The sequence below is a fragment of the Nyctereutes procyonoides genome, unplaced genomic scaffold (genome assembly GCF_905146905.1).
Source record: "Nyctereutes procyonoides isolate TBG_1078 unplaced genomic scaffold, NYPRO_anot_genome, whole genome shotgun sequence".
Taxonomy (NCBI): Eukaryota; Metazoa; Chordata; class Mammalia; order Carnivora; family Canidae; genus Nyctereutes; species Nyctereutes procyonoides.
In genome coordinates, this window is record NW_026575035.1 from 13,114,787 (window position 1) to 13,133,425 (window position 18,639).

Consider the following 18,639-nt stretch of genomic DNA (forward strand, 5'->3'; position numbering starts at 1 on the left):
AATAGAAGATTAACTTTTGAGGATGTGGCTCATCTCTTGTCTAACCTTGGATGCTCAGTTCCTAGTATAGTGCACAGCAGATTGTAGGCACTTTGAAATGTTTTTGATTGGATTAAATAGATGACATTACATGTCTAAAGAAAGTCTGTGTCAGCAGAAATGTAATGGATGGTCAGCATTGAACATTGAAAAAGTTGAAAAGCAGAATTTGGCACTGTTTATACACTGCTATACAAAGGGAAAAGATACATCGTCCGGGGTTCATGAAAATTCTGGTAACTAGAACAGTAATCTCTAGGGGTAGGAATATTTCATCAGTCCTTACCATAGCCTGGCTGAAAGAACTGTATCCCTTTAGTGATTCTATATTCATCTTCTGAACACTCATTTAACTTTCTGATATAAGTACTAATGTACACCTGAGAGTGCAGATGAAGATTTCATACACCTAGAAGGTTGTGTTCTCCATTGTAGATAAGTAAATTGGCAAAGGTGAGATTATGATCAATACTCTAAGTCTGGTCAGCATAATAATATATTTTATAATGAAAATTAGTAAAATATATTCTGGTTTATAATTAGTCACTTCTTGAGTTTAGTTTGAGGTTTTTGGACCTAAATATCTGAATGCTAGACTGTGGACTGCAATGAGTTCAACAAGGTGATGTCTTCCTGTTACAATCCCTTCCATCTTTGCCTCTAACATTTATGCTAACTGCCCTATAAATCCACACATATCTTTAAATCTTCTATTCCCAACACAAAATTTGAGCATAAAAAGAGTATTTTATTAATTTCATACTGTAGCAATAGAGAGATTTTCTGTTATAAAGTACTAAGAGAGTGCTAGGCCTGTAATCCCTCTATTAAACTTTTTTTTTTTACCTCCAATTTTCTTATAACTGTATTTGAATTATGTAGAAGATAATCTTTTTTTTTTTTGAGAGAGAGAGAGAAATATGAATTGGGGAGGGGGACAGAGGGAGAGGGAGAATGAATCCTAAGCAGACTCCATGTCCAGCACAGACCCCAATGAAGGGCTCAATCCCATGACCTCGAGACCATGACCTGAGCCAAAATAAAGAGTGGAACACCCAACTGACTGACCCACCCAGGTGCCCCTAGAAGAGATATTCTTAATAAAAGTGATGTGTTGATAAAAATGTCAATTTGGGGAGATATTTAGATACACACAGACATGCACACACATGCATATAACAACCTATGTAAAGAGTGCTGGGGAACTATTGATATTTAGTTGGAGAGGGCTGGAAAATGGAAAATGTGGTGCTTATTTAGAAAATTGCAAATTTCAAAATGCAGAAATTACTTTGTGAATTACCAGATATGAATTAAGCTGCTGATAGGTTAGTTTAGAAGAGTTCATGAAGCTTTTTGCTCTTCGAATAGCTGGCTGCTTCTCATTTAGTTTAGGCTTAAATACCACCTTAAAGAGGCTTTCTCCTGACCATTATCTAAGGGTTTGAGAGACCCTGCTAACTGCTTGAAGTAGAGTGCCTCTAGCATTGTACCCTGTTCATTTCTCTCATATCCTATTACAAGTTTTTGTTATCTTATTTGTTGGTAGTAATTAATTTGCTTACCCCACTGTATTATAAACTACACAAAGGCAGAGATGGTAGCCTGTTTTATTCACTGATGAATACTTTATCAGTTAGTACATGGCTTGGCACTTACTAGGTGCCAAATAAATGCTGAATGAATGAATGCAAATTTTTTTCTGCAAAATGAGTGTTTTGCTATGAGCTAGAGATTGTGCTGGAGATATAAAAATGAATGAGACACAGTCCTTGCCTTCTGTAAACTTACCTGCAGGAACTCAACTGAGGGCATTATAATTATTATTTATATCAACAGATGCGTCAGTCTTTTGCTCAGTTTGAACATTCATGGACATAGTCACTTTGAATATATGATGATAGTTTAAAATGAAATAATGTTCTACCTGTAGTAATTCACATTTTAATCTGCTTTATCCAGACTACTTGGAGGTTATTGAACAATTTTTGCAGACTATTATCTTCATTATTTATATGTGAGTAACTGACTCTGGCATTACAAAATATGTTATTAAATTTTCTCTTAGATCATTTTTTGGTGGATTTTCTGTGTGGTAGGCATGACAGATGGTGTATCATCCATCATAAATTCTAGACTAATTTCTTTTTTCATAGTATTATATTGCAATAAGTTTCTAGTTAATTTTCTTTTTCAAGAGATAAGACAAATTTGCAAAAAAACAGAATCTGTCAGTTCAGAGTTGCTTTAACAGAATTGAGCCACTTGTGATATTTACCTCACTTCACTACAAAGGTTAGCAGCCTTTCAGGAATTGAGAAACTTACTTGATTTTTATATATTTTTTATTTTCCTAAAAGGTGCATATAGATACATCTTCAGATAAATGTACATTATACATGAATTTATACTATCATACTTTGTTTTTTTTGTTTTGTTTTTTTACTATCATACTTTGAAGATTAAGTTAAACATTGATTCTGTTCCTTTATGTACTCAACTACTTTGACATCTTTTATATTCCTTCATATTTTTTTAATTATAAGCTAATATTTTTAAATATTCAAAGAATATGTTAGTTGTCTTTAACATTTTTACTTCCCAGAGAAAATCAGACTGTATGTATGTGTAAACATTTACACACAGGTTTGTGTGCATGTATATGATAAATACATCTTTTAATGCTAATGATGCTAAAAGTCATAGGTGCTGGATACTCTTCAGGGACTCAGTCTAAGGAGAGAAACAGACATGCCTTTCTTAGAAATGGTTTTGACTACCGATGAGGTAGCTACATTTTTAGATGGGAGGATCTGTAGGAAGGTTGGAGAGATGGCAACAATTATTTCAGCTAATGAATAGCTTTAGGATTATTTCTAGTAGAAACAGTTGCATGTTCCTAGTTTAAATTTATATTTTGGTCAGTTTATTTTATGATCATAGGTACTTCAGATTTTATTTTAAGCATCTTGCGGGGAGTCTTTAAAAATATATTTCTTTTTTCTAAGTGTATTTGTTTAGTAATCTCTATACCCAGTGCGGGGTTCAAACTCACGACCCCAAGATCAAGAGTCTTGTTCTCTTCCAACTGAGCCAGCCAGGTGCCCCTAAAAAGATTTCATTTCATTACTTAGCCAGAGAAGAGATCTTGCCATCTGTGACAACATGACAATACACATACTGTGTTGAATATAAATATTTTATTGTTTACTGTGAAGAAAGATGAATTATAAAGTAAAATTAATTGACTAATAAAAATAAGAGTTAATATAATATTTCCTAGATGCTTTACCAAGCTATTCCTATTCTCAAAGAGTTTGCTTTCTAATGGAATAGTAGAAAAATACTTTTTCCTTTTTTTTGTAAGATCTATTCTCTTAGTAACTTTCAAACATACAGTATTATTAACCATAGTCACCATGCTGTACATTACATCCCCATGACTTATTTGTTTGAAAACTGGAAGTTTGTAACTAAAAGTCTTTCCCTTTGTTAAAAGGAAAAACCTTGTTTATACTGTTCATTCATATGCATTCATTTAATGAATGTTGAGTGCTACTCTCTTCCCAGCACTGTGTCTGGCCCTGGGAATAGAAAGTCAGTTAGACCCTTGACCTTTTCCTGACTTTGAGAAGCTAGTCGAGAAGGGGAAGCAGGAAAGTACACTAAATTAACTCGCAGTGTGATGAGGGCTGTGGTGCTCATATGCATAGGACTAGCAAGGAGGGTACCTACCTACCTGCTACTCTGAAGAATCCGGGGAAGTGATGCCTAAATGAAGTTTTAAAGAATATATAGCAATTATTGACCTTTGGGAACAAGATGAGTTTGGTGTTATTGCTTTGTAAAACTCAAGTTAGAGTACAGTGGAGATGTGAGATAAGAGAATGCAAGGATGACTCTTAGGGTGCCTTGATCTGCCATAAAAAAGAAGCTTTTTTTTTTTTTTTTTTTTTACTTTATGATTTTGGGGAACCATTCCACGTATAACTTGGAAGGAGGAGGGATTTGAGAACAGGATTGGAGGGAAAACTAGTTAGGAGGCAGTATTGTAGGCAGGAGACAGCCTGAACCAGGGCAGTTGTAGAATTGATGGAGGCAAGTGCAGTATAAAGCCATATGATGCTGATGGGGCATTTGTGCAGAGTGTCATAATTCCTGCTTCCTGATCTCTTTTCTTGGTTCTTTTACCAACAAACATGACTTAGTGGAAGCATTTGTATACCAAAGGAAATAATTTACCTATTTTTTCCTCCCCACCAGTTGTTGGTACCATGGATTTCTATAAGAAAAGACTGGATAGTTTTGTCAAATTTGTTGTTAACACAATTTGATCTGCGGTAGAGGTTTAACCCATCAGTGGAAAGGGAAGTATTAAGTTTTAGAATGATACACAGGATTTAAATCCTGGCTCTGCCACTTACAAGCTGTTTGATCTTAGGAGAATTGCTTAAACTCTCTTGAGTTTTCTTTTCAGTAAAATAGGGCTTACTTGTGACAAGAAAATGAAACTGTAAAATGCCTGTTCAAAGCTGGGTAGAAAATAGAGGTTTCGATTTATTTATCCTTTCCTTAAAGCAACAGAGTATACATACTCAATGGGGCCACATATTGTTCTGAAGGGAGGTGATGTTTGGTACTTTCAAGAGGGAGAGGGTAAACAAAATCTTTAATGAATAAAACTGATATACTGCAGTACATATAAACATATAAGCAGTATATCTGTAGTATTCAAATGCTATGGAGGTAGGCAGCCTAGGAAAATGTTTAAAAGGGCTTCTTAAGGGGACAGAATGAAAACAAGGTTCATAAACACTCCATTAGAGTTCTTCTTAGAATTCTGCTTGCTTAAATAAAGAATAGTAAGGTATGTAAAACACTAAGGAATGTCATTTTTTTACTAATATTTAATGGTGGTCAGTTCTGGAGAATTCACTATTTTGAGACCTATTCAGACTTTTACCAAAAAAAAATTAAGTGCTACCATATTTTTATGTTTTCCAAATAAATTATATTCTGAGTATTTTATAAAATACTTAGTACATTTATGGTAACATTGATAATAACTAAATGAAAGGTTATTGCCATAGAAATAATTTATCCAAATGAAGTTTAATGATAAGTTCCTCAATTAGAACTTTCTATAAGTTGTTAACATTTTGTATTTGGAGGCTTTTATTAATATTCAAAATTTAAAATTAAATTTATGTGCCTGCCCTTAAATTTAGCCATATTCTGGTAATACTATATCATTAGTGAATAAAGTGTTTATGTGTAAGTAAATGTTTTAGCTAACTGAAACTTTAAGTGCCAAGGCTTTTAAAATCTGTAGTCTTTAAACTGATGTACTGAGTAATTCTAGCCAAGTGCCATGCAAATTCATATTTCTGTTTGTAAATGTGGGAAGGGGCTAGAGCTCTAAGAGATTGCATGTACATAATGATTAAGCCACATCACTAGTAACCTCCATTCAAAGCTCAGAGTCCGTATAATATTCTAGTAGGAAAAATGAAAATTAGCCTTTCTTTGTTAAGATTTAAAAAGTCCTGATTGTAAATGTAGTACATATATATATTATTAGAAATAAGAAAATGATTTCATTATTATACTATTAGAAAATAGTGAAATATAAAGAAACAAAAACATTCCACAAACTAAAAATAACTAATTTTATTTTAAAGATTTATTTATGTTTGGGAGAGGGTAGGGGGTGGAGGGAGAGAGAGAATCCTAGGCAGGCTTCACACTGAGCATGGAGCCTGACGATGGAGCTTGACCCCACAATGCTGAGATCATGACCTGAGCCAAAACCCAAGAGTCAGATGCCTAACTGACTACATCATCCAGGCACCCTCAAAAGTCACTAATTTTTATGTTCTATCTGTTCTTCATTAACTTTTTGAACAGTGATTATCATTCTTAACTTTTTATTTGAAACTCCTTATTGAAAGTCACTGTCAAAGGATGTTCTTTTTTTTTTTTTTAAAGATTTTATTTATTTATTCATGAGAGACACACAGAGAGAGGTAGAGACCTAGGCAAAGGGAGAAGCAGGTTCCATGCAGGGAGCCCGATGCAGGACTCAATTCCGGGGCCCCAGGATCACGCCCTGAGCCAAAGGCAGATGCTCAACCACTGAGCCACCCAGACGTCCCTCTAAGGATGTTCTTAAAAAAATGTTTTTGTGAAATGGTCGTTTGCTTGTGGGCATTTTGTAGACTTCTAAAGGTTATTCTAAATTTCTTCAACAAGGCATTTCCCCCTAAATTTCTATTTTAAAAAAGTCCACTTTGGAACAACACAATACAACATTACTTATCTTCAGTCTACCTATTTACTTTTCTTCCTAGACTTTTCCATTTATTTTCATTTGGTTTTAACATAAATATAGATAGAATACACAAATCTGTATTCTACTGGTTAAACATAAATACCTTTCCATAACCTTCTCTGTTGGTCTAGCTCAAGGTTGTGAACTACTTTTCCTTTGAGTTGGATTGAGTCTTCAGAGACATTTTAATATGCACAGTATTGACTCACAGTTTTAAAAACAATTTTCAGTTAGTTCCTACATTGAAAATTTGGGAGAATTCACATGAAAAACCTAGGTTTCTGGCTTCTGAAAAGCCATAGGATCTTAAAACACTGGGCCTACCTCTCCTATGATAGCACTTGGCAGTGGCTGCCACCTTTAGATGGACCATGGATTCTCTAGTTTACCAGATAGTCCCATCACTCCATATTGTCTCTTTATGTTATACTAAACTGCATCACTCATTTAAGTCATCTACCTTGCAGTCTCTGCTTGAGGTTATCATTAAGCAACCCTGGGTTGAACTCTTTTGTTTGTTGCTGATTCTATATCTGTTTTTATTTTATAGGAGAAGATGTATGGTCTTATGCAAAGGGTCTTCCTCACATGTTCCAGCAGGGCGGAGTATTCTACAATATTATGAAGAAAACCATGGGTATAGTTAATATCTGATTTTATTCTTAGATAATATCTCCACTTAGGCTATTGTAAGATTAAGAAATGTCAGTATTCTTCTAAAGCTATATCCAACATTACTTTTTGGTATGTATTTTTCTTTAGCAGTCTTTCTAGTTAAAGTGGGTTATTATCCTGATATGGTCAGCTCTGTTTTCTGTTGTATTACTAAAAAGTCTCCTGTTACTTTCTTGCTCCTATTTTCTCATTAAATTATGTATATAATTCTTCATAACTAAAGGCAAATTGTGAAATTAGAAGCAGATTTGGTTATAATGCTAGTGACTGTACCAGAACCAGATAATATGGTATTTTTGTTGTTGTTATGTTTTGGCTATTTTTATTATATACATACGTTAGTGTTTTCAGGACTTTAAGAAATAGCTCATTTTACGTTTAATTTCTTTTCACATTGTGTATATGTTGTTTGTAAAGATATGTGAAAGTATACAATGTGTATCTTCAGAATTTTAAGGTCTTAAGAAAATGGTTGGCAGTGTGTGTGTTTGGACCTTAAATGTTTTTTCAGAGATTTGATGTGAATGATTTTGGCGTCAGACTTTATCACTCTAGCTTTTTCATTTTTTCACCTACCTGACCTCTCTCTAGACATTTTTTTCTGACCTCTCTAGACATTAACTGCAAAATCACTATTTATGGTTTTTATCTCTTACGTACCTTCTAAAAAAAAAAAAACAAACCAACTTGACTGTTGTAGAAATGTTCAAACATATATAAAAGTATCAGGAATAATTATAATGAACCCCATTTACCCACCACTCAGCTTCAATAATTATTAGTACTCAAGAATACTTAGTGTTTACTAGGTATATAGCACCTTATACCTATGATTATCTAGGTAATTGACCTAGATTAGGTCAATCGTCTACATAGCTATCCATCATCTACTTAGAAAGACTGAGACAGAGATGCAGAGACAAAGACATCACACCTACATGTATTTTCCAAAGATCAAAACAGCTTTCTTTTAATCACTCTAGCTAATCTAATGGAGTAAGTATTCAGAGATGAAATAAAATCATAGCTGTTCACTTATAGGTCACTGGTGACATAGAGTGATTATAGAATTATATGAATCTCTGAATGTTTAGTTACTCAGTCAAAGGTGCAAACATTTTAGAAAGGGCAAACCTAGTGGAACCTTGGAAAAAGAACTCAGAGAAATAAAGAATTTAATGAAACTTTAGAGAAACCATCAATTTGAGTATAGACTAAAATGAAATTCATTGACAACAAAGAGAAGATTGAGGAAAGAGATGATTAGAAATGGGAAGAGCAAAACTCAGGTGAGCCTAATCAAATACGAGTTCCCAATGTAAGTAATCAACACGCTGTAATCAGCAATGTTGTTACATTGCATAAGAAATGTGTTACAACTGCAGGACAGCAGGGCTGGACTCTTTTCTCATGGAGCATAGATTTCACTTCATCTGATGCTAATTACCTTTCAGAGTCAATAGAAGATCATCTGTGGAAGCTGAGTCCTTTCAATAATGATCCAGAAGTAGTGGGCACAGATCCTCAGCAGAATCTGCTTACCCTTTCTGAGACCTGTATAGAGTCACATATGTTACCCTTTTAACAGTTTGATATTTAGGTTCACTTTGCATTTTGCCTGAAAATGAGAATTTTCATTGTGATTACATTAAATAAATGTATAAGAATAATTAAATTAAATATGTTATTAGTAAATACCAGTTGTTTAAAAAATGCTTTCCTAAAGGGATATTGTAAGCATGAACATTTAAAATCTTAACTGAGTTGCTCTTAATGCAACTATGGAAAAGGCATAATAGCTTTGACAAGTGTTGCTTAGTAACTGACCATCAGTTATTAGTTTCATCAGTGCCACAGAAAAAGATGAATTACTGTGTAGTAGGGCCAAGGAAATAAGGACCCATCTTCTTGAGGTTCAGTCTTAAGATCCTATGACACAACAATGTCACCTGTAAGAATATATCGTAAGGAAATAGTAAAGAAAGCAAATGCATACAGATAACCAACCATTCCAATGTGGTTTGTAATAGGAAAAAGAGTGGAAACAAAATATAGTTCCTCTAAACAAAAGAAATGTGATAAACATTTCTTAAATAAAATAAAATAATTGTACATCCACATTATGGATGTAGTGACTAAAATGAAGCTTTTGAAAATCATTAATGACATGGGAAAATATTTACATATAAGGTTTAATGAAAAGTTATTATACAAAGTCAATAGGATATAACACTAGTTTGTTAAAAATATTCTGTATATATAATGTAATGCATATGCGGTAAAAAATCTTAAATTTTTTTGAAAAAAAAAAAACCATCAGTACATTTCTATTCCCCTCAACTAGACTATTTTAAAATAAATCCCAGATATAATTACATCTATAAGAACTTCAGTATGTATCTCTAAAAGTAAGAACTCTTTTTTAAAAAAAGTACAATATGATTATCACATATGAAAAATATGAAAAATAATTTTTAAAACATGACCAAATACCCAGTGTTTACAATTCCTTGATTTTTTATATTCTTGAAAAAAAAATTTTTTTTCTTTCGGTTTATTTGAATCAGGGACCAAAGAATGGCTGGCTGACTGGTTTCCTTCCCATCCTCCTAGATCCTATTTTTCTTCCTTCTTTCGTTCCTTCCTTTGACATGGTTCTTGAAGCATAATTTGCATATAGCAAAATTCACCTTTTGTAGGTATAAAGTATATGAATTATTACAAACATATATAGCCATGTAGCCACCACCACAATCAAGATATAGAATATTGCCATCATTCCAAAAAGTTGCCTTGTGCGCCTTTCTAATTAATCTCTTACTCCTATCCCCAGGCTTTGACAACCACTGATTTTGTTTGTCTCTTTATGTTTGCCATTTTCATATCAGCATATAAATGGATTAATATAACCTTTTGTGTCTGACTTCTTTGATTTAGCACAGGTGTTGGCAAATTACTGACCATGGGCCATATCAGGCCTGCTGCCTTACTGTATATAAGGTTTTATCAGAACATAGGAAAAAAAAAAGAACAGCCATACTCATGTTTACATATTGTATACGGCTGCTTTCACACTACAATGGCAGAATTGAATAGTTTTCGGCAGAGACTATAATGGTATGAAAACCTAAAGTATTTACTGTGTTGCTCCATTACAGAAAAAATTTGCCAATTTCTGTTTAACTTAATGCTTTTGAGATTTGTCAGTCTGGTTGCATGTATTAGTTTATTCTTTCTTATAGCTGAGTAGTATTCCATTGTATGGATGTATCATACTTTTAAAAATCTAAAACTGATTGAAGGACATTTGGGTGATTTTCAGTTTTGGGCTCCTATGGATAAAGTCACTATAAACATTTGTGTATAGGTCTTTGTGTGTGGAAATATGTTTCATTTCCCTTTTGTAAATACTGTGGAGTGGGATTGCTGAGTTATATGGTAAGTATATGCTTGTCTTTATAAGAAACTTCCAAACCATTTTCCAAAGTAGCTGGACCATTTTGTATTCCTTAGCACTATATTAGAGTTCCAGTTGCTCTGTTTCTTACCAGTACTTGGTAGTGTCAGTTGTTTTTAAAACTATTTTAATAGGTTTATAGTACTATCTTGTAGTGCTTTTAATTTGCCTTTCCCTATTGACTAATGATGTTGAGCATCTTCCCATGTACTTTTTTGATTTTTTTTTTAAAACTTTATTTTTTTAAAAATTTTTATTTATTTATTTATGATAGTCACAGAGAGAGAGAGAGAGAGGCAGAGACACAGGCATAGGGAGAAGCAGGCTCCATGCACTGGGAGCCCGACGTGGGACTCGATCCCGGGCCTCCAGGATCGCGCCCTGGGCCAAAGGCAGGCGCTAAACCGCTGTGCCACCCAGGGATCCCTCATGTACTTTTTTGCTTCCTTCTTCTTTTGCTTATTTTTAAGTTGGTTTGAATCTTTTTTTAGTTGAATTTTGAGAGTTCTTTATATATTCTGGGCACACATCCTTTATCAGGTGTTTTGCAAATATTTTCTCCCAGTTTATAATTTGTCTTTTCATTCTCTTAACAGTATCTTCTGAAGATCAGAGACTTCTAATTTTGATAACTAGTCTGACATTTTTTCTTTTATACTTTTTATGCCCTATTAAAAAAATCTTTGCCTAATTAAAGGTGACAAAAATCTTCTTCTATGTTTTCTTCTAGCAGTTTTGTAGTTTTAGGTTTTATATTTAGGTTTCTGATCTATTTCAGGTTTTTTTTTTAATATGTTACAAGTTATCAGTTGAGGTTTATTTTTTTATGTATGGATACCCAATTGTTCCAGCACTGTTTGTCCAAAAAAAGTATACCATATCTGTTAAATCAGTTGACAAAAAAAAAAAATCAGTTGACCATGGATCATATATTTATCATGCACTTGAAAAAGGTAAATTATATGCAAAATATAGTGTCTAAAATTATTTAAAAAATCATTTGACCATATTACGTGTGGGTCTATTCTTAGAAACTTTTATTTGTTGATCTGTCTCTCTTTTTACCAATAACTAGTCTTGATTACAGTACCATTAAAGTAATTCTTGAAATCAGTTAGTATGAGTCCTCCATCTTTATTTTTTCTATTTTTTTGAAGTTTGTATTTAAATTCTAGTTAACATACAGTGTAATATTAGTTTCAGATGTACAATATAATGATTCAACACTTTCAAAGAACACTGGGTGCTCATCACAAGTGCACTTCTTCATCCCCATCACCTATTTAACCCATCCCCCCAATCCCCTCCCCTCTAGTAACCATTAGTTTGCTGTCTATAGTTACAGGTCTATTTCTTGATTTCCTCTCTCTCTCTCTCCCCCCCCCCTCCGTCCCTTCCTCCCTCCCTCCCTCTCTCTCCCTTCCTTTTCCCCCCTTTTCCCCCTTTGCCTATTTGTTTTTTTTAGTTTTTTAAAAAAGATTTTATTTATTTATTCATGAGAGATAGAGGTGGAGGGGGCGGAGAAGCAGACTCCATGCAGGGAACCTGATGTGGGACTCAATCCCAGGACTCCAGGATCACGCCCTGGGCCAAAGGCAGGTGCTAAACTGCTGAGCCACCCAGGGATCCCCCTGCTCATTTGTTTTGGTTCTTAAATCCCACGTAAGTAAAATCAAAAGGTGTTTGTCATTCTTTACCTTATTTCGCTTAGCATAATGCTCTCTAGCTCCATTCATGTCATTGAAAACATCTTTATTCTTTCCCAAAATTTTTTTTTGGGTATTCTAAGTGCTTTGCTTATCCATATAAATTTTAGAATCAACTTGTCAGTTCCTACAAAAAAATCTACTGGGATTTTTATTGTGAATTGTTGACTCTATATCAAATTGAGGATAAATGTTATTTTTACAACATTGAATCTTCTAATTCATGAAAACATTGTATTTCTCCACTTACTTGTTTTCTTTAATTTCTCATCAAAATTTTGTAATTTTCAGCATTCAATTCTTACATATCCTTTGTTAGATTCATACCTAAATATTTCATGTTTTGGGAATGCTATTTTATTTTATTATTATTTTTTATGGGAATGCTATTTTAAAAGATGGTTTTTTAAAGTTCCAATTTCCTGGGGCACCTGGGTGGCACAATTGGTTAAGTATTGGACTCTTGGTTTTGGCTCAGGTCATGATCTCAGCTCAGGGTTGTAGGATCGAGCCCCGATGTTGGGCTCTGCACTCAGTGTCAAGTCTGCTTAGGATTCTCTCCCTCTCTTTCTATCTGCCCTTCCCCATTCTCTCTTGCTCTCTCTCAAGTAAATAAATAAATGTTTTTTTAAAAAATTCCAATTTCTTTTTGTTCTTTGCTAGTGCATAGAAAATAAGATAGGTTTTTATGCGTTGACCTTGTATCATATAATCTTGCTAAATGCACATATTCTAGGGATGCCTGAGTGGCTCAGTGGTTGAGCACCAGGGCATGATCCCAGGGTCCTGAGATTGAGTTCTGCATCACTTCTCCCTCTGCCTGTGTCTCTGCCTCTCTCTCTGTCTCTCTCATGAATAAAAAAATAAAATCTTAAAAAAAAATAAATGCACATATTCTAGTAGCTTTTTAGCAGATTCTGTGGGATTGTCTAGGTAGGTCATCATGTCTTTTGCAAATAAAAGACAGCCTTATTTCTTCTTTTTCAGTCAGTATGCCGTATATTTCTTGCTCTTGCTTTTTTTTTTTTAATTTTATTTATGATAGTCACAGAGAGAGAGAGAGAGAGAGGCAGAGACACAGGCAGAGGGAGAAGCAGGCTCCATGCACCGGAAGCCCGACGTGGGATTCGATCCCGGGTCTCCAGGATCGCGCCCTGGGCCAAAGGCAGGCGCCAAACCGCTGCGCCACCCAGGGATCCCTTTTTTTTTTTTTTTTTAAAGTGTACCAGACAAAGCAAACGAACAGACAACACTGATTTTATTCGGATGCTATTGACAGTTGTAGGAGAGAGCACAGGCCAAGTTTAGATACTCACTTCCATGGAAACAAAGGCTTGGAGAATTTTTTTTTTTAATTTTTATTTATTTATGATAGAGAGAGAGAGAGAGAGAGAGAGGCAGAGACATAGGCAGAGGGAGAAGCAGGCTCCATGCACCGGGAGCCCGACGTGGTATTCGATCCTGGGTCTCCAGGATCACGCCCTGGGCCAAAGGCAGGCGCCAAACCGCTGCAGCACCCAGGGATCCCTTGCTCTTGCTTTATTGTACTGGCTGTAAGTTCATTGCTGAATAGATACGGTGAGAACAGACATCCTTGCCTTGTTCCTGATTTTCAGGGGAAAGCAGCCTGTAGTTTTTTCAGAAATGCCCTTTATCAGGTTATTCTATTGATAGTATACTGAAAGTTTGTATTTTGAATGGATGTTAAATTTTATCAGGTACTCTTTTCCTGCATCTATTGAAATGATCTTACGGTTTTTCTTAATTTATTGGTAGGGTGAATTACATTGATTGATGTTTGGATGTTGAATTTGATCAGGTGCTTTCTTCCAGGATCTTTTGAAATGATCTTATGGTTTTTCTCTTGAGTTTATTGGTAGAGGGTGAATTACATTGATTGATTTTTGGAACTGACTTTGCATGCTGGATTCAAATCACTAGTATTTTGGTGAGAGATTTGCAACTGTGTTCATGGGATATGATGGTATATACTTTTCTTATAATGACTGTTTAATCAGGGTAATGTTGGCTTCGTAAAATAGAGTTAGCAAGTGTTTATTCTTCCGTTTTCTGGTAGGTTTTGTAATACTTTGATACAATTACTTCTTAACTGGTAGAATCTACTAGTGAAGGCATCTGGGCTTGGAGTTTTCTTTGCTGGACAGTTTTTAGCTATGAATTTAATTTCTTTAATAGAATCCTCTTAAGGTTATGTTTTTTTTCTTGGGTAAGCTTTGTTAGTTTAGTCTTTCAAGAAATCTCTCCATTTCATCCAAGTTAACAATTTTGTTGGCATAAAATTGTTCAGAATATTTCTTTACTGTTCATTTAACATCTGTAGAGTCTGTGCTCTTTCATTTCTGGTACGGGAAATTTGTGCCTCTCTTGTTTTGCTGACCAATCCAGCTAATGGTTTATCAGTTTTATTGATCTTTTCAAAGAACAAGCTTTTGGTTTCAGAGGTTTTCTCTTTTTTTCTGATTTCAATTTGATTGAAACTGCCCTTACGTTTATTTTTTCCTTCTTTATGCTTGCTTTGGGTTTAATTTGCCCTTTTCTTTCTAGTTTATGTTGAAGCTTAGATTATTGTTTATAAATTGTTTTGTTTTCTAATAAAAGCGTTAAAGCTATAAATGTCTCTCTTCAGCATCCTTCCCCCCCCTTATTTTTTAAACCTTTTCTTTTTACTTTACATTTTTACTTTATTCTATATCCTGAATTATATTGATAACAGTTAATGGGGTTTTTAAAGGTTAGTATTTAATTAGGATTGAGTAATGGTGTTCTGAGTAATGAGGGTAAGTATGCACGAAATGAAACTGAATGTAACTTCCCTCATTTGTTTTTTGTGGGGGGGTGGATGGTTGTGGGGATGACTCTTGATTATTTACTAAATAGCCTTGTTTCTGGTTTGAAATTACTATTTTTTAAACATTTTATTTATTTATTCATGAGAGACACAGAGAGGCAGAGACACAGGCAGAGGCAGAAGTAGGTTCCATGAAGGGAGCCCAATGTGAGACTTGATCCTGGGACTCCAGAATCACGCCCTGGGTTGAAGGCAGGCACCAAACCACTGAACCACCCAGGCATCCCGTGGTTTGAAATTATTTTTACTTTTATTTTTTTTAATTTTTATTTATTTATTCATGAGAGAGAGAGAGAGAGAGAGAGAGAGACACTCAGGCAGAGGAGAAGCAGGCTCCATGCAGGGAGCCTGACATGGGACTCGATCACGGGTCTCCAGGATCAGGCCCTGGGCTGAAGGCAGCCCTAAACCGCTGAGCCACCCAGGCTGCCCCAGAAGAACTGTTTTTAAAATAAATGGTCCTGAGACAACTGGATACTTATATACAAAAGAATGAAGTTTTGACTTCTACTTCACACCAAATAAAAAAAATTAACTCAAAATGTATCCACCACCTGAATATAGGACTTAATACTAGAAAACTTTTAGAGAAAACATGGGCATAGAACTTCTTGACTTTGGGTTTGGCAAAAACTCATAGATATGACACCAAAAGTACAAGCAACAACAGAAAAAAGATAAAAAACAAACTTTGGTTCTGTAAAGAACACCATCAAGAAAGTGAAAAGACAGTGGCATTTGGGTGGTTCAGTGGTTAAGCATCTATCTGACTCTTGCTTTTGGCTCAGGTCATGATCTCAGGGTTGTGAGATCGAGCCCCATGTTATGCCCTATCTGAGCAAGGGGCCTGTTTAAGATTACCTCTCTCTGTGCTGTGTATCTTTAAAAAAACAAACAAACAGAAAAAGTGAAAAGACAACTCACAGAATGAGAGAAAAATTTTGCAAATTATGTATCTGATAATAGATTTGTATCTCAAATATAAAAAACTTATCAGGGGCATCCCAAATGGCTCAGCGGTTTAGTGCCTCCTTCAGCCCAGGGCATGATGCTGGAGACCCGGGATTGAGTCCCACATTGGCCTCCCTGCATGGAGCCTGCTTCTCTCTCTGCCTGTGTCTCTGCCTCTCTCTGTGTGTCTCAAATAAATAAATAAATAAATAAATAAATAAATAAATAAATAAAATCTTTAAAAAAATAAAAATAAACTCATCAGTTAAAAGGCAAATAACCTGATTAAAAAATGGGCAAAGGATCTGAACAGACATTTCTCCATAGAAAATATATAAATGGTCATTGAATACATGAACCGATGTTTAGATGCTCAGCATCATTAACCATCAGAGAAATGCAAATCAAAACCACAATGACATAGTACTTCACACTCCTATCTGGCTATAATCAAAAAAGCAGATAATAAGAACAGTTGGCAAAGAGATACAGAGAAATTAGAATCCTCATACTGCTGGTAGGAATGTAAAATGGTGCAGCCACTTGGGAAAACAGTCTGGGAGTTCCTTAAAAGGTTTAACGTGGTTACAACCCAGCAATTCTACTCTTAAGTATGTACCTAAGAGAAATGAAACCTGTCCACACAAAACTTGTACACAAATGGTCATAATAGCATTATTTATAATAGTCAAAAGTGGAAACAACCCAAAATTTCCATCAACTGATGATTGGATAAGTAAGATTTAGTATATCCATATAATGGAGTATGTTTGGCAATAAAAAGGAATGAAGTACTAGTACATGCCATATCATGCATGAACCTTGAAAATATTATGCTGCATGAAATAAACTAGTCACAGTAGACCATATGTTATTCCATTTACATGAATGTCATGGAATAGGCATACCTATATATAGAGAGAAGTATTGACTAGAGCTGGGAGTTAGGGCAGGGGGAGGAAATGAGAATGACTGCTAATGGGTTTGGATTTTTTGGGGGGAGTGATGAAAATGTTCTAAAAGTGATTATGGTAATGGTTGCACAATTCTGTGAATATACTGAAAATCATTCAGTTGTGTGTTATTTATCCTTTTTTAGGAAGTAGTTTAGAGCTCTGAAGTAAGAACATCTGAGATCAAATTTTGGTTCTACCACCTACTGCCTGTGTGACTTCTAAGTCTCAGTTTCTTAATTAATAAAGTGGGTATTATAATTTCAGGGTAGTTAGGACCAAATGAGATCATGCACAAAAAGCAGTTACCAAAGGACCTGGTACTTAATAAATAATTAGCTAGTTTGTTATTATATCAGCTGTTATTTGCAGAATAATTAAAATACTTTTGACTCTTAACAACCATTTGAAATGGGTCATTGTCAGAAAATTATTTTACTTTTCAAAATACAGTTCCTTCAAATATTTGTGGCAAAGTTTTATATTTTTTAAAATTTCATTTCTTTCTTTGAGTAATCTCTACACCCAACATGGGGCTCCAACTCTTGATCCTGAGATCAAGAGTCGCATGTCCCTCTGCCAGGTGCACCTCACCCCTTTTGTTTAGGACAGATGGATGTGGCAAATCATTATTATTATCTTGTAATCAGAGAATCAAAGTATATCAAGCCCTCCTCACCCCAAAAACACATATACCCATATCCTCCAAAAACTGGAATGTGTTTCTCTTACTTTTTTCAAATTCACCCTAACAAACAGATGGTTATATCTACATTAGAACAGAAATATTTCCCAAAATATCTAGACTATTAATATTTCTATTCTTTATAATTGGAAAGATATTTTAAAGTTCTTTTGCTTAAAATGTAAGTTTCCTTGCAGGTCTTTATACAGAGACAAATGCAGACATGAATGACAAATTTAGTTTTATTTTATTTTTTTATTTTGTTATTTACTTTTAAAGATTTTATTTATTCATGAGAGACAGAGAGAGAGAGAGAGGGGGGCAGAGAGAGAGAGGCAGAGACACAGGCAGAGGGAGAAGCAGGCTCCATGCAGGGAGCCCGATGTGGGACTTGATCCCAGGACTCCGGGATCATGCCCTGGGCCAAAGGCAGGTGCCAAACCGCTGAGCCACCCAGGGATCCCCCACAAATTTAGTTTTAAAACTTTTTTTTTTAAATTTTATTTATTTATGATAGTCACACAGAGAGAGAGAGAGAGGCAGAGACAATAGGAAGAGGGAGAAGCAGGCTCCATGCACTGGGAGCCCGACATGGGATTCGATCCCGGGTCTCCAGGATCGTGCCCTGGGCCAAAGGCAGGCGCCAAACCGCTGCGCCACCCAGGGATCCCGTGTTTTTGTTTTTTTTTTTTTTGATGTAAGGAAGAATGTAGCTCTAAATATTAGTATACATATTTTTTGGTGTATATATGTGATGGAATTGTTATGTGATAGAGGAATTTTAATACACTTTGATTTTTAAAATTCAAAAGACTATTTAAGTAATATGAAACCTGAATGATTATGCTTAGAGGGAGCACAACCCATAACATTGATTTTTTTGCATTGAATTTTTAATACATATTTTAAATGTTATTAATAATGTAAAAGGTCTAGAAACTATAGAAATGGGAAACATCACCTATAATTTTTA

At 34.8% G+C, this 18,639-nt stretch overlaps 1 protein-coding gene across 1 annotated transcript in view; it reads left to right on the forward strand.

Moving 5' to 3' along the window:
• The window catches only part of VCPIP1 (valosin containing protein interacting protein 1), a 30,886-nt gene that overhangs the window by 4,456 nt on the left and 7,791 nt on the right, over positions 1 to 18,639 (forward strand). Inside the window, exon 2 of the mRNA XM_055318302.1 lies at positions 6,921 to 7,007. Within this exon, the coding sequence (XP_055174277.1) occupies positions 6,921 to 7,007 (87 nt within the window). The remainder of the gene's footprint in view (positions 1 to 6,920; positions 7,008 to 18,639) is intronic.